Raw genomic sequence first — 17,392 nt, forward strand, 5'->3', positions numbered from 1 at the left:
AGTGCTATACATCAAGAAGGCAAGGAGACTGTTAGAATACAGTTGCCAGACTGTCCTGCTGAGTGGGACAGGTTATACTTTCTGTAGACTGACAGCTACAGCAAGTTACCAGCTCTGCTGATTTTTGTTAGTTCATCTGTTGGCCATGAGCATTGGATGCTGTCGAACAGATGAGACATGTACACAAACAGGAGGAAGATCAAACTAACTGAGAGGGTAGGGAGTGAAATGCAACCGACAATGAAGGGACATGGAGGCACTATAGGGCAATCCTTTCGCTGGCCTTCACTGCTGAATGCAAGGTCATGCCATGTGCATTGCCGGGATCGACCGATTTTCTTGCATGTGGTAACATTTCACTGGAATTAGACTCCTCGAAAGGCAGCATCTCTGGTCTGCAAGGGCAGCACTAGAGGTGTCTTGGCCTCACGTGCCTGGTCTGTGAGGCAGCTGCCTACCATTGCGTTATCAGAATTCTGACAGCGGGCAGGGGTGCCTTAAGTTGACCAGGATCTTAAGTTCATCACAATGACATCTACCCTTCTTCTAATGTGTTAAGTGATTCTGGCAAAGTTAATTACACTTAACTGTTCTACCCAGCATAAATCAATATGGTTAGCGAGCTGTGGAAACCGTGCATTGGATAACCTCTTGCCTTGTGCATTCTTGCTGTCAGTGTTTACTCTTTGGTTCCATTGTGCTCTTGTTACCTTGTTTTGTCACAACAGTGCGAGGTGGAGATCTGGTCCCCGTACCTCCCGCACGCCAATAGGTTTGCAGGCATGTTCTACAAGGCAAGATTCAGAGAATAGCAGAAATGTCCGCTCTGGTGCTATTTTTGACACATAGGTTGGCACAGTGACTAACAGAACATGTGCAGGTGCACAGCTGCCATGCCCATCTCTTTAGTTTTGTGGAGGAAGCTCGTGCTCATGAAAGCACTGGCTCTAGGCAAGCACTAAGAATAGCTTTTGATGTAGATAGCTGTTATGGGCTTCTCAAGGATTCTGACAACTATGTCCAGTGCCCTGATTTATTTTTGGAACTGACTTGTTTCCCAAGTTGGGACTCAACTCATATCTCTGGGGAGTGAAGGCTACTCTACTGGCCTACATCTACATAATTTAACTCCCGCATTCCCTTTCCTTCCCCCTCCACCTCCAGGACAGTATACGTGAGGAGGACTCTTCCTTGGAGACATCTGGGTGGGTTTGCTGACTCTAAAACTTGCTCCAAGGCTGGAGGAAGAATTCACAGGCTAAAGCTCTTCTGCTAAGATGTAGTTAGTTCCAAATGGTGTGTGCTGGGGGATTGGGGGTGTATGTGGAATAATGTAAAATAACTCTGAATTTCCTGTGTGAGTATAATATAAATATAAAATTTAAGATTACGCTTCAAATACTATGGAGCGGGGAGGAGTTCTGCCTCAAAAGTCTCTGTCTTACTACTGTCTGTGCAACTTTTGTATTGAGTAAAGCCAAATCCTGCGTTTTGGCAGGGGGTTAGACTAGATGACCCTTGCGGTCCCTTCTAACCCTATGACTGTATGATTTTAAGTCTTTGACAAGCATAGCAGTTAGTTGGTACCTATATAGCAGTCTCCAGATAGGCGGCTTGGCCATGAATCTTGTACACGTTGCAAAGTAGACAGTTATTAAGGGCCTTAGTCTGTGGCCATCACACAGTGATTTATGTAACGGTCTATATGGGGGGATATACAGAGCGTCCTTGGTCTCTCTGGAAGCCTGGGCAGCAGGGTCTCTGAGTGATTATGGATGGCCTTCCTATTTGTATTGGAAGATGGCTAGCTCACTCTTGGATCATGATAAAATCCCAGTTGGTGCATTGCTTCCACTCTTGGGTGTGAGGGGTGCTAGAGGGCTTTCCCCTCACCCCCTCCCCTGGTCCTTGTCACACAGACAAAGCAGAAGTCCAAAGTGCAGGCAATGCGATGTTTGTTGGGGTAAGCTTCAAGCAAGCATCTTCATAGATTTACATGCTGCAGAGTCTGTTTCCTAGTGTTTTGTTCCCAGCTCTGATGCCGCAGAGCATTTCCCCTGTGTCCCCCTTCCCAGCTGTGACACCGCAGAGCCTTGCCTGTGTCCCACCTCCCCATTCCCACCTCCTCCTTCTTAGCAGGCCCAAATATACCTGCAGGGCACGCCCCTAGTTACTCTCCTTAGAACTTATTGTCATGTTTTGTTTTGGAGGGTTGTGAGTCTGGGGTCTTCGTTCCACCTTTTTTATATTATGGGAGGGGTGAGGTTGTGTTCTGGCCAAGGCCAGGCTTTTCTTTGGCTTTTAGTGTTTCTTATGTTCCCCCCCCCCCCCCATCCTCCCTTACCCCTCCTAATTGGTTGCTTGACCTTGGCTTGAGAAAGGAGCCAGGCAGCCTTTTAGTGTATGCTCATATACGTTGCACTCCCACCATACCCTGTAACACACTAGCTCTATACCTTATCTCTTCCCATTGTACTAAAAGCCCCGTCTGGTTGTGAAGAATGCAACACAGTGTCTTTGTTTTATCCACATATTAATAAAAATATAAAAGTATCAAAGTCAAACCCAAAATTCTATTTCAGGCAGACAAAGAAGCCTATATACTAACAAGGGGTCAAAACGGGGAATGGGGCAGAGGCTGGCATTGCTCTTGCCAAAGGGAAGTGAACTGGCCATGGGCTGTGGCCATGCTGATGGTACTTAGATGAGTAAATCAGCCATGGTGCAGTGGTAGGTGTATGAGGCTAACTGTGTTGAAAGTGTCTGGGTTTGATTGCTGATGGCTGTCTGTCTGTCTGGAGCTATTCATTTCCATACAGTCTGCTACTTTCCCCCAGTGTTAACCTTAATGCTGGATTTCCCATCTTTCCAATGCTTGTGTGTAAACCCCTTTGAAGCACACATGGCTTGAAAGAAGAAATAAACAAGAAAATTTGCTCTCCTGGCTGTAACCCCCTAGTCTGGTTCTCTTTTTGGCTGGTTCTTCATGAGCTATAAGTAGGCGATCTCTCCTTACTTCCAGTTTACTTGGCTATTTGGAGCTGTGGGTTTCCAGCTGCTTTTCAGAGTGGTTCTCCTTATTTGCTCATCGTCTCTGCTTGTGTGACCCCCTGTTGTCCACAGCAGCTCCTTAACCTTCCACTTCTGCTGTTGCGATGCCTGTCAGGAGCATTGTGCTTCTGAAACCAAAGGTGTCAAAATGCCTCTCTGCAGGTGTGTTGGGGGTGGGCGGTGCTGCTGCTTGAAAGGTGTCCTCAGCGTAGCCACCTTGGTCACTTGGTATCTAGCTTGTAATGCTGAGAGTGAACTGATGGCCTAGATAGTAGAAATTAAAGCTGGCTGGGAACTCTTTGATTAAACGCTGTTTCATCGGAAAATACTGTTTTAGTTGAAACCAAAAATTTTGTGGGAATGGGTCAGTTTCAAGAAATTTCCTATTTCAGAAGCTCATTGCAGGGAGAGTTCTGAAATTGTTGAAACATCCCATTTTATGTTTTCTAAATGACAAAGTCAGGTTTCAAAATTAAGTGTTTTTTGAACTAAACTGATGGTAAAGACAAAAGTCAAAATTGAAACCCATAATTTGATTGACCCGATCCAAAAATGGTTTGGATTTTTGTGGTGTGAAAATTGAGGGGTTTTTTTGACTCTTCATTCCAATTTTGGGCTGGAATTTTTTTTTTTGAATCGGATGTTTGGAGGACAAAAAAACTGTTTCCCAAGCAGGTTTAGTAGAAATGTTTTTTCTCTGGACAATACAATTGCACGTCAAGATTTTTAAAAAGGGGAAAGTGATGCTCATTGGTGCTCTGATAATGGTGTGCCTGGGACACCACATGCCGCCAGGCATCAGGATTTAATCCGTGAGCGCTTGTTCCACACATGGCTATTCCACACACACAGGTCATGGCTAAGATTTTTCAAAAATGACACTAATGATTTTTGGTGGTCCAACGTTTGAGAAGCCTTAATGAGACTTATTTTCAGAAAATACAGAGCACCCACTCTCTGAAGTTTGGGAAAGCCTCTTTAAGATTTCTCAAGTTAGACACTAAAAATATGGAGGTGCCCAAAATCTTGGCCCACGTGAATACAGTTGCAGGAAAAAACATTATCAGAACTCAATGACTTCTGTGTAAAGTCTGTATGTATGTATGTATATAACTGACATGATTGTGAGGGGTTAGTGGTGTTTTGCCATTTGTCATGTATCAAAGAACAAAGATTCTAGACTTCTGACAGCATAAAACTAGTGCTTCCCTGATACATATGAAATCTGCTGTGGGAACTTAGTAAAAATCCTGACTAGCTGCTTAATATGTGGGTCTTAGCCATACACCTCAGGTTTTATTGCTGCCAGACTAAATTCAAGTGATGTCTTATGGATTTAATTGTTTCTTGTTCTTGTCTCTAGAGCCTTCTCGAGACAGAGAAACCAGTAAATTCCACAGCTCGAACAATGAACCATAGGATGGATCCTAGATGTAAAACAGTAGATCCAGATAAGGTAAGGAACTGGTTGTATAGTATTTGAAGAAGCATGTCGGCTTCTCGAACACTGTTACTTTGCTCAAATGATCTCCAGAAGCTAACATGTTTGATCACTCTTCTCTGTGTCTGAAAATGGAAATCTTCCTTCAAACCTGTAACGAAGGAACACAGTCCAAATCAAGATCAGGAGCAGAGATGTTCCAAATAAACACAAGGTAGGACAAGAATGGAGTTTTGCACAGATCTTCTAGATCCTGCAGGAACGAAGCTGGACTGGAGTCACAGCGTCTCCATTAGAAGGGCTAGCATGAGAACCATGGGCACTGGTGAGGGTTATGCCCATAGCGGGATACCACACAGTACCATTGCTGGTTCTGACATTCTGTGAACGTAATTAGCATGCTTATCAAAAGTGTTAAAGACTGATGTCTTTTTCCTCCAGACCAGCCACAGAAGCTTCCACTGTGCTACCCTACCAACGTGCCATGCCACCATCTCTTGGAGTGAGGAGGGCATGCGTTTTCCAAGCCCATTCAAACCAAGGCCTCTCTGAGAAGTGCATACCAGCAAAGGGGCGCTACGTGTTGGCGATCCACACGCTAGCTTTTCTAGGCCACCAAATAGGCTATGAATGATAATCACTAGCTGCCTGGGCTCCATTTGAGCTGCTGACCTAGGGTAAAAGGCTCTGTACCCCCTTCTGCCACTTCTTCCCCTCCCCAACATCCAAATATGCTTCTTTTGTCACAATGGTAAATCCAGATTAATTGGAAGAGTGCTCCAGTATCCCAAGTGCAGTCCTGGAGGTCATACTGTACCCTCGCATGTTCTACGTGCTCACAAATTGTCCACATGTGACTGTGTGAAGGAGAGCTTTCTTCACTGTGCATCTCCGTGCAGTTGTGCCATAATAGAGCAGCAGGCTGGGCAGCAAACACCACTCTGGGATATGTAAACAGTGGCGGCATTGTACGTAAACGACAGAAAATTATTGTAGGACTAGACGAGAATATAGTGATGGCCCAAATGGAATCCAGGATACTGTTCTAGTCCTCTTATTACAAGGGCAGCTGGAGTGCAACAGAGACTGACTTCCATAAGAAGGTTATGGAAAAACTGCATCTGGTGGGAGAAGAGGAGGCTGTGAGGGTTCCTCGTAGAAACAGAGCTGTGAAGGGCAGGATGGACTGATAATACAAGGTGATATTTTAGTGTCCGGACAGCAAGAGTCATGGCTTGGTACTTCGTTTTGTTCAATCCTCAATACCCAACTGATGCTATTTCCATGTTTTTTGTTGTACACATGAATTAGCCATTGTCTCCCGATCCACTACCTCTTAGAAGGAAATTTCTAAGTCGTTGCATTTCAGAAATGGCCTTTTCCTTTCAAAAGAACCTTGGAACCCATAAAATGGTTTGGCCTCCATAGGCTCTGTGTTGCCAACCCCAGGCATTCAAAAATTATGATTCAGGTCCCCCAGATTCATGAGCTCCAGATAACTTGCAGATAACTATGTAAGTTATGTGTAGGGCAGCTGGGCAGGCTTAGCCCAAGTTTCATCCTGAGCTCCTGCAGTGGTGAGTTCAGAGCCAAGAATGCTTGGCCCAGGTGCTGCTGGCTGCAGCGTCCTTGTTCACTGCGGCATTCTAGAGGGTCTCGAAGCAGTGGTGGTCCATTTAGCTATTCGGCAGACTAGCCCATTGAGGGCTTTGAAGATGACCTTGAACTGGATCAAATATGAATGAAGGTCCAGGGTAGTGTGAGGGAGCTCTGGTGTGACTTGTTCTCATTTACCTGTCCTACTTGGATGTACTGCCATGTTTTGAAACTGCCTGCAATGTCCGTGTGACTTCCCCTGCCCCACTGAGGCTGGGCTTTGCCCGTGAGGAGTGGGCACACAGTTGATCAGTTGGAGGTGGAAAGGGGCCTTCCTGGACACTTCTGCAGTTTGTGCCTCTAGACACAGCGCAGAGCCAAGAATGACACTGCACCTTCCTGATGTTCTACAGACATACTGAGGTCCTAGTGTTGGCGAGATCTTCTGCTTGTCCTCTGTCCACCAGTACCGCCCTGTTCCTGTCTGAGCTGAGTTTGAGTTGACTGCTTATGTACTGCATTCCCTGTTGCCAGCCCTCATCTCGGACTGACACTTTAACTTGCTAAGAATAAGCCTCTCACCACAATGGACGTTGTGGGTTGGTCCTGATGTTTGGTAAGAGAACTGCTAGTGTTCAGGAGACTGAATGGATACAATGACCTTGCTATGCCAGGAGTTCTGTGATTAGTAGATGCACATGTAGATCCACAGCTGGCCGCCCTGCACGTGGGACAAGATTTACTTTCCTTTGCAGTAGTGAGTGTACAAACTGCTACAGACATTAGGCACTAGGCTTGCCCTGCCTGCGTAGTGCTCTCCAGTAGCTCTGTCAGCCTTGGATGCTGGAGCCTGGGTAGAACTGCTGGGGAATGCTGGCCAGGATGCTATTCCCCTTTGACGTGTACCTTTTTTTGATCTTCAGCTTTTACCCTTCAAGCATAGGAAACGCCTCTTAAAATGCAGTGTGCCCCTCCTTCTGTACCATGCTCCAGCGTCACCACTGGATATGAACTTAAGTCATTGTACAAGGTGTGAACCCGTGACTGACTGCCTTGACTCAGGCAAGCAAGTTATACACTGATATGGTTGTTCTCTCGGTGATGTATGTAGTTAACGTGTAAGAGGCTTTTCCCTCCTCCACACCCATCCACTCCAGAGAGTCAGCATGCTACAATTCTGATAAGGCACTTTCGGCAGGAGGCTGTGGCCTGCCCATCTTTGATCCATTCCCAAGCACTTTCTTCCCTGGTTTAACTGGAGGTGGCTTTCTGGTGGCAGAAGCAGGATTGCAGTTCATGGCTGTTTCCAGACTGCTTGAGATTTGCCAGGCAGCAGCTGCTGTGTGTCTTGTTTATCTTGAGAAGGCACTATCTGAAATTTACATGAATGAGTCAACTTGCCCACCCCCAGCCGATGGGGCTGCTTATGCTTTGTCACCCAGGTGTGGCTAAATAATGCAGCAGGAGTGATTAGCAGGAGGTGGTTTCTTTGGCAGCAGCCTTGCATCTCCCTGTGTGCAGTTCCCCTGCACGCTAACTCTGGGCATCCACAATGAGACCCGTGTTGCAGAGCCAGGCTGCGTCACTTCTAACTAAGAACATGGCTCAGCCTCTGGCTCCTTTGAACCCCAGCCTAAGCAACACCTCCACCAAAACCCCAATCCTCCCCTCCCTACCTCCCAGACTCCGATCTGCCCTTGGCCATCTCCCATGCAGAGGGGCAGCCACATGGGAGCAGACTTCATGTTTGGAGTGGAGGTGCAGTCTTGTTTGTCCAGAGTCGCTCTGATGCATGGAACTGTCCACTGCCTAGGTCAGTGGCTCTCAATTGTTCCAGACTACTGTACTCCTTTCAGGAGTCTGATTCATAGAATATCAGGGTTGGAAGGGACCTCAGGAGGTCATCTAGTCCAACCCCCTGCTCAAAGCAGGACCAATCCCCAATTTTTGCCCTATATCCCTAAATGGCCCCCTCAAGGATTGAACTCACAACCCTGGGTTTAGCAGGCCAAAGCTCAAACCACTGAGCTATCCCTCCTAAACCTACAAAAATGTCACAGCACATTAGTACTGACAAATTGCTTCTTCCCATTCTTACCATATAATTATAAAATAAATATTGTACTTACATTTCAGTGAATCGTATATAAAAGCAGTATAAACAAGTCATCCACATGAAATTTTAGTTTGTACTGACTTCACTATTGCTTTTTATGTAGCCTGTTGTAAAACCAGGCAAATATCTCAGAGTTAATGTACCCGGCTGGAAGACGTATGCGTACCCCTGGTTGAGAACCATTGCCCTGGGTCAGTAGTTCTCAAACTTTTATACTGGTGACCCCTTTCACATAGCAAGCCTCTGAGTGTGACCCCCCCCTTAATAAATTAAAAACACTTTTTAATATATTTAACACTATTATAAATGTTGGTGGCAAAGCGGGGTTTGGGGTGGAGGCTGACACCTCGCGACCCCCCATGTAATAACCTCACGACCCCCTGAGGGGTCCCGACCCCCAGTTTGAGAACCCCAGCCCTAGGTCATACAATGTGTTAGGCAACAGAGGTGCATTTGCATCAAGTTGAACGCCCACGATAGTCATTACGGATCTTACCAGATCAGTTCCACCCTCAGGCGTTAAGCATCACACCTTGGCAAAACCCTGCTCCCTGTGGAGGCCACTCCTTGCAGCACTATCAGATACGGCAATAACAAAAAAAAGAAGGGCTGAAGAGTGGGGAAGTGAATGATGATTCCAGTCCCCTCCTCCATGGTCTTGCAAGCTTGCTCCCAGCCTTATCGGTGTTTCACAGTTGTTCCAACTGTCATCCTTCAGTGTGGACATAAAGGGAGTCAAAGTGCAGTCTGACTTCTCTAAGCTGAAAAGTGATTTAAAACCAGCTCCTTTGCTCCAAGATGAAGGTGCTGAATTTATTCCTAGGTGCTCTGCTCTGCAAAGCTGAGGCTGTTTGAAAACGAGGGTCACTAGCGTAAGGGTGTGGAATAGAGCAGTGCTTTTCTAGTAAACATGCCCACGCCCAGGAGATCAAAGCTAGGGCTTTACCCTCCGCTGTCCAAATAGTGTGGACTTGAAAAGTGAAGGTTCCCCTGATACCCAAAGCTGTGTCCACATCCAGTGAGAGTGACCTAGTGTGGAGGGAAGCATCCAGATATGTTAAATTCTGGGTAATCTACCTTGGCAGCATAGGTGCCAATTCCATGGGTGCTCTGGGTCTGGAGCACCCAAGGAGGAAAAATTGGTGGGTGCTCTGCACCCATGGGCAGCTCCACACCCCCCCGGCCTAGCTCACCTCCACTCTGCCTCCACCCTTGAGCGTGCCTTCCCCATTTCTCCTCCCAGCGCTTGCCGCCGCAAAACAAGCTGTGGGAGGGAGTGGGGAGTAGCGGAAACGCGGTGTGCTCAGGGGGGGAGGCGGGGCTAGGGTGGGGATTTGGGGAAGGAGCCCAATAGAGGCAGGGAGAGGGCAGAGTTGGAGTGGGACTTTGGCGGAGGAGTTGGAATGGGGCAGGTGGGGGCGGGACAGGGGTGGAGTCGGGGCCGGGGGTAGGGGGACGTGAGCACCCACCGGCGCCAGGAGAAGTTGGCAGCTATGCTTGGCAGTTTGGCCACAAATCCAGCTGGGGGGACACAGATGCCATTTTATGCTGTACAGCCGTGATTTGGGCAGGCGCACACTTCTAACCAGAGAAATCAATACGGCTGTCCAGCATTTAAGACCCTTGCAGGTGCAAGGAGTCTCACCAGAGTGGGGTTAAACTGGCTGCATAATAACTTGTCAGACGTACTTAGGTGTTTGGGCAAGGTGCCCGCAGCAGGTGGAGTGGGAGGACAGGGCGTGAGTAGGGTGTAGTCCTTTTGGCAGTTGGCTAAAGGTGTGTGTGTGGGGAGGGTGTACGTGTACTCATACAAACGGCTTGGTGTTTGAAGCTCAGCCTCTAGTCCTTTCGGAGAAAGAAAGGACACATGTTCTCTCTCCCCGTCTCCAAGAGAACTAAAAATAGACCACAAAGAAATAGCATAACTTGCTTGAGAAAGTGTGCCTAGTCTTGCAGGGCTGCGCTGTATCAATGCAGGGTGGCTGTCCTGGGGTGTGGAGCCAGGTACTCCTGCAGTCGGTGCAGATACTCTCTGGGAGCAGGCAGTAGGCACTTCATAGCGAGTGGTGCCGCAGTGCAATGCCTCATTAGCTAGGTTACTGGACCGTAGCCCTTCCTGAGCTGTAAGCCCTGGAAATGGATTTCTCCAGTGGCTCTGGAAGTCTGAGCGCTCCTAACTTGACAGAAAGGTTGGCAGTAAACAAGAGGCTGATATTGCTCTTATAGATTCATAGATATTTAGGTCAGAAGGGACCATTATGATCATCTAGTCTGACCTCCTGCACAATGCAGGCCACAGAATTTCACCCACCACTCCTGCGAAAAACCTCACACCTATGTCTGTGCTATTGAAGTCCTCAAATCGTCGTTTAAAGACTTCAAGGAGCAGAGAATCCTCCAGCAAGTGACCCGTGACCCATGCTACAGAGGAAGGCGAAAAACCCCCAGGGCCTCTTCCAATCTGCCCTGGAGGAAAATTCCTTCCCGACCCCAGATATGGCGATCAGCTAAACCCTGAGCATCTGGGCAAGATTCATCAGCCAGATACTACAGAAGATTCTTTCCTGGGTAACTCAGATCCCACCCCGTCTAATATCCCATCACAGGCCATTGGGCCTATTTGCCATGAATATTTAATTACCAAAACCATGTTATCCCATCATACCACCTCCTCCATAAACTTATCAAGTTTAATCTTAAAGCCAGATAGATCTTTTGCCCCCACTGCTTCCCTTGGAAGGCTGTTCCAAAACTTCACTCCTCTGATGGTTAGAAACCTTCGTCTAATTTCTAGTCTAAATTTCCTGGTGGCCAGTTTATATCCATTTGTTCTTGTGTCCACATTGGTACTGAGCTTAAATAATTCCTCTCCCTCTGTGGTATTTATCCCTCTGATATATTTAGAGAGAGCAATCATATCTCCCCTCAACCTTCTTTTAGTTAGGCTAAACAAGCCAAGCTCCCTGAGTCTCCTTTCATAAGACAAGTTTTCCATTCCTCGGATCATCCTAGTAGCCCTTCTCTGTACCTGTTCCAGTTTGAATTCATCCTTCTTAAACATGGGAGACCAGAACTGCACACAGTATTCCAGATGAGGTCTCACCAGGGCCTTGTATAACAGTACTAAAACCTCCTTATCTCTACTGGAAATACCTCTCCTGATGCATCCCAAGACCGCATTCGCGTTTTTCACGGCCATATCACATTGGTGGTTCATAGTCATCCTATGATCAACCAATACTCCAAGTCCTTCTCCTCCTTCGTTACTTCTAATTGATGCATCCCTAGCTTATAACTAAAATTCTTGTTGTTAATCCCTAAATGCATGACCTTACACTTCTCACTATTAAATTTCATCCTATTACTATTACTCCAGTTTACAAGGTCATCCAGATCCTCCTGTAGGATATCCCTGTCCTTCTCTAAATTGGCAATACCTCCCAGCTTTGTATCATCTGCAAATTTTATTAGCACATTCCTGCTTTTTGTGCCGAGGTCAGTAATAAAAAGATTAAATAAGATTGGTCCCAAAACCGATCCTTGAGGAACTCCACTGGTAACCTCCCTCCAGCCTGACAGTTCACCTTTCAGTAGGACCCATTGTAGTCTCCCCTTTAACCAATTCCTTATCCACCTTTCAATTTTCCTGTTGATCCCCATCTTATCCAATTTAACTAATAATTCCCCATGTGGCATGGTATCAAACGCCTTACTGAAATCTAGGTAAATTAGATCCACTGCGTTTCCTTTGTCTAAAAAATCTGTTACTTTCTCAAAGAAGGAGATCAGGTTGGTTTGGCACGATCTACCTTTTGTAAAACCATGTTGTATTTTGTCCCATTTACATTGACTTCAATGTCCTTAACTACCTTCTCCTTCAGAATTTTTTCCAAGACCTTGCACAGATATCAAACTAACAGGCCTATAGTTACCCAGATCACTTTTTTCCCCTTTCTTAAAAATAGGAACTATGTTAGCAATTCTCCAATCATACGGTACAACCCCTGAGTTTACAGATTCATTAAAATTCTTGCTAATGGGCTTGCAATTTCATGTGCCAATTCCTTTAATATTCTTGGATGAAGATTATCTGGGCCCCCTGATTTAGTCCCATTAAGCTGTTTGAGGTTTCTCTTCTACCTCAGATATGGTAATATTTACCTCCATCTCCTCATTCCCATTTGTCATGCTACCATTATCCCTAATATCCTCTTTAGTCTTATTAAAGACTGAGCCAAAGTATTTGTTTAGATATTTGGGCCATGCCTAGATTATCCTTGACCTCCACTCCATCCTCAGTGTTTAGCGGTCCCATGTCTTCTTTCTTTGTTTTCTTCTTATTTATATGGCTATAGATTTATATTGGTTTTAATTCCCTTTGCAAGGTCCAACTCTACTTGACTTTTAGCCTGTCTCACTTTATCCCTACATGTTCTGACCTCAGTAAGATAGCTTTCCTTGCTGATCCCTCCCTTCTTCCATTCCCTGTATGCTTTCTGCTTTTTCTTAATCACCTCTCTGAGATGCTTGCTCATCCAGCTTGGTCTACAACTCCTGCCTATGAATTTTTTCCCCTTTCTTGGGATGCAGGCTTCTGATAGCTTCTGCAGCTTTGATTTAAAATAATCCCAGGCCTCCTCTACCTTTAGATCCATAAATTCTTCAGTCCAATCCACTTCCCTAACTAATTTTCTTAATTTTTGAAAGTCAGCCCTTTTGAAATCGAAAACCCTAGTTGCAGATTTATTTTTGTTAATCCTTCCGTTCAGTTTGAACTGAATTAGCTCATGATCACTTGAGCCAAGATTATCCCCTACAACCATTTTTTCTAGGAGGTCCTAACTACTCACCAAAACCAAATCTAAAATGGCATCCCCTCTAGTCGGTTCAGCAACTACTTGATGAAGGAATCCATCAGCTATCACATTTAGGAAAATCTGAGCCCTATTATTATTACTAGCACTCGTCCTCCTGTCTATATCTGGGAAGTTAGTCTCCCATGATCACACAGTTTCCATTAGTATTTACTTTATTAAAAACATTAAAAAGGGCTCTATCTATATCCAAATTAGATCCCGGCGGTCTATAGCACATCCCAAGCACTATCCCAGGGGAGGCTCTAATAGTTTTCTTCCCCAATGTAATTTTTGCCCAGACGGAATCTGTCTTATCCATTTCATCACTTCTTATTTCTTTACATTCTACCTCATCATTGATGTACAATGCTACTCCACCACCTTTACCTTTATTTCTGTCTTTCCTAAACAGCACATACCTTCAATACCTGTAGTCCGGTCATGACGACTATTCCACCATGTTTCTGTTATCCCTCGAATATCTGGTTTCACTTCCTGCACCAGTAGCTCTAGTTCCTCCATTTTGTTACCTAGGCTCCTCGCATTTGTGTACAAACATCTTAATTTTTGCTGTTTGGCCTCACTCACATTCTGTACCCGATTAGGCACGGTCATTCTACAGCCAGTAGAACCTATTAGACTGATATCTACACTGCCCTTCCTCCTACCTGCGGCTGTATCCTCTCTTACTTCGTTTTCTTTCCTCTCAAGGCTAAAATCCGGCGTGGACATTACCTGGACATCTCCCAACCATCTCCCCCAAATTCCTAGTTTAAAGCTCTCTTAATCAGTTGTGCCAGCCTCCATCCTAGAAGTCTATTTCCTTCCCTACTCAGATGAAGTCCATCCTGAGAGAACTGTCCTCTGTCCATGAATGCCTCCCAGTGGCCATACATCCCAAAGCCCTCCTTACAGCACCACTGCCTGAGCCATCTGTTGATAGTCATAATCTTGTCACACTTTTGTTGCCCTTCTCTAGGAACAGGCAGAATCCCACTAAAGATCACCTGAGCCTCGATTTCCTTAAGCGTCTTCCCCAGCCTAGCATAGTCTCCCTTAATACTTTCCAGCGAGAATCTAGCCGTATCATTTGTTCCCACATGAAGGATAATTAGGGGATTCTTTCCTGCTCCCTTTAGGATCCTTTTCAACCTCAGGTCTACATCATGTATCTTAGCACCTGGAAGACAGCACACCCTCCTATTCTCTGGATCAGCTCTGGTTACAGGCCTGTCTATTCTTCTCAGTAAAGAGTCCCCAATCACATAGACCTGCCTTTTCCTGGTGACGGTGCTATTCTCCAGTCTATCCCCTGTTCCCTCTGGCTGCAAGTTCTTTCCATTCCTGTTCTCCCTTGTAATCCTCTTCAACCCATCCTGTATCCTCCTGGGGCTCATATTTGGTGTTGTTTGGAAGAGGACTGGCTGAATGACCCAAAAGCTCCTTTCCAGCCCTCCCACCTAAGAAACCTTTGGCTGCGTCCTCCCCCATAGGACGCAAGGGTTGTCCTAGGCAGGATCCTGATACACACACATCTCTCCAAAGTAGAACTCCCCCAGTGTGCCTGGAGCCAAAAGGGGTGAAAGGCTGAGTATGAGCCCATAGGCTCACACCCCTGGATGGTTCATTATTGGAGTGAGATGCTGCTGCCCCAGATAGCTAGTGAGAGGCAGTTCAAGCTCCTTAATGGATAAGGCCCCATTGTCCACACTCCCCTGTAGACTGGTAGCTGTGTTTTTTAATGTGTCTGTGGGTATCCAGAATTGCACATATCCCAGTGAGTCCTGGCTAAACCAATATCTCTTTGCGCCCCTGCAGAGAGCCAGGAGGCACCTGAGGCCTGGAAAATCAGTCTGGAACACTCTCGCGTATTAACTGTTCGCGCAGTAGCTCTCAAACTTTTGTAGTGGTGACTCCTTTCACATAGCAAGTCTGGGTGCAACCCCCCATATAAATTAAAAACACTTTTTTATATATTTAACACCATTATAAATGCTGGAGGCAAAGCGCGTTTGGGGTGGAGGTTGACAGCTCGCGACCCCCCCATGTAATAACCTTGTGACCCCCTGAAGGGTACCAACCCCCAGTGTGAGAACCCTAACTCCAGAATCCTGCCAGACCTGCCTCGTTTGTCTCCCCCCTTTACAAGGAGATGCTTGCTCTCCTCCTTTGAGCCTCCCTCACTGTTCCAGACTCCAGTTCCCTGTCATGTGGCCAGTCCCTCTCTCCTGCTCAGCCTGCCAACGTGCAACAGTCTGTTTCCAGCTAGACGCACGCCCTTACCATAACCAGGGCTGGGCAAGTAGATTTTGCTCAATATGCAGGTTACATCCCTCAGCTTCAGATGTCCCCTCATGATATGTGGTTCTCAAGCGTCCTTATTAACGGAGCTGGGGGAAGGCAGGGTTACATCTCCACCCCCACACAAACAGTTTGACCTCACTAGCTGTTCGGGCTCTGAACTGAGAGGGTAACATGCAGCTTCCCAGAATGGATCCTTTGCAGCGATGAAGCAGATGTGCTATGAGGCAGGGCGATATACCTGACCATGGTGGGAGACTCCAGAGGCCTGCAAGTGCTTTGAATAGGAAGTGCTGGAAGTGCAAAGTCTAATCATGGTGTCTGGCTGCGTTTAAAAGCCAGCTGGGAGTGAATGGCTGCGGAGAGGAAATTCCCTTCGCCAGGGAAGGAAGGGGTAAATGCAGAACGTTCCCTTCTGCCACTTACACTTGGACCACAAACATGGCTGGGGGTGACGCTGCAGACATAGAGCTGGTTCCAGTTTGTCCAAAGCAGCCAGCCTTAAAGCAGCTGGTGCAAATTGGATCTAGTCCGTGAGAGCTCCTAGGGCCCATCCTGCGGGCAGAGCTTGCAGCCTTCCCTCTCCCCATCCTGGCGCCATTCTCTACCTGGGAAGCAATTCGTCCTCTCCTCTTCTGTGCCATTCCTGGCATATCTCTGTACAGCTTCTGACAACTCATCCCCACCTTTCCCTAGGGAACTTCAGCTGCTGGCTGGGCCAGCTCTCTCCTTCCCTGGGACCTTCAGGGGAGAGGAGGGAGTGGCTGAGGGGAAGCACTTAACCCACCCACACTGCCTGGAGCAAAGCAGCCTGGACAGTGTTTGAAATGTGGCTGAACCAGATTGCGGTTGCAAAGTGATTCTGGGGAGGAGCAGGTGAGACAGCTAGACACTTCCTGGTGTAGTCGCTGCCTTAAGCCCCAAGGAAATGCTGCTGGTCTGGAAGACACAATGTCTGGGCATTTTAGCACTGCCTGTCGCTCTGGGGAGGAACGGGCTCCCCCAGTGGAGTGGGGGGACTGCAGGGAGAAGCCAGGGTGGGACAGAAAGGAGCGGGCCCAGCTCTTGTATTTCATGTATTTCATGATTTGATTGGGGATTGGTCCTGCTTTGAGCAGGGGGTTGGACTAGATGACCTCCTGAGGTCTCTTCCAACCCTGATATTCTATGATTCTATGAATGAACTCATCTACGTTAGGGGGAAGGGTTTGATGACTTTGTTCTTAAAACTTTTAAATGTGAAAGATTATAAATGATGAAACGTCCCTTACCTAAATAAGGGCAGTATCAGCCAGGTGTGATCACTTCATTTATTAGCTGAGCTCTAATGTTCTGCCCAGTTTGGCCCATTCTCCCCTGGGTTGGAGTGCCAGGGCCCTGACTGTATAGACTGGTGTGCTGGTTGCTTTGCTGGTGATAGATTCCAAGTCGAGAAAAGACTATTATGATCATGTACCCTGATCATGTACCCTGACCTGCCCCAAAGTCATTCCTAGGCAGAGTCATTCCTAGAAAAACCTCCCGTCCTGATTTAACAATTGTCAGTGATGGAGAATCCACCATGACCCCTAGTAAATTGTTCCAGTGGTTAATTGCTCTTCCTTAAAAATGTACACCTTGTTTCCAGTCTGAATTTGTCTAGCTTCAACTCCCAGCCATTGGATCTGGGGGGAGTGGGGGGGAATCAAAGCTCCAAGGGCTGAGCCTCACAGCCCAGCTCCACAGCTTGTACACAGAGAGCAACCCACAGCTGGCCCAAACGCGCCACTCACCACGTCCCGCTGCCTCCAAGCACGGAGCCTGCAGCTTTTTCCCTCCAAAACTCCCTTAGCTGCCTCTGGTCACCGCTCCAGAAGGGACTGGTTCCATGGAAACCACTCTCTGGGGTGTGAACTTCCACAGCCTGATAGGAACAGAAACCCCCTTAATATTGGGCTCGAGTGACTGGCCAGCCTCTGTCTCGCTGCAGGCAAGGGAATATGAGTGCATGATTGGAATTGCCTGCCGCAGTCGCATGACAGACAGCCTCGA

At 46.9% G+C, this 17,392-nt stretch overlaps 1 protein-coding gene across 1 annotated transcript in view; it reads left to right on the forward strand.

The window, feature by feature from the left end:
* The window catches only part of FA2H (fatty acid 2-hydroxylase), a 75,496-nt gene that overhangs the window by 38,236 nt on the left and 19,868 nt on the right, over window positions 1–17,392 (forward strand). Inside the window, exon 2 of the mRNA XM_037877813.2 lies at window positions 4,415–4,507. Coding sequence (XP_037733741.2) covers window positions 4,415–4,507 — 93 coding nt within the window. The remainder of the gene's footprint in view (window positions 1–4,414; window positions 4,508–17,392) is intronic.

The sequence above is a fragment of the Chelonia mydas genome, chromosome 12 (assembly GCF_015237465.2).
Source record: "Chelonia mydas isolate rCheMyd1 chromosome 12, rCheMyd1.pri.v2, whole genome shotgun sequence".
NCBI lineage: Eukaryota > Metazoa > Chordata > Testudines > Cheloniidae > Chelonia > Chelonia mydas.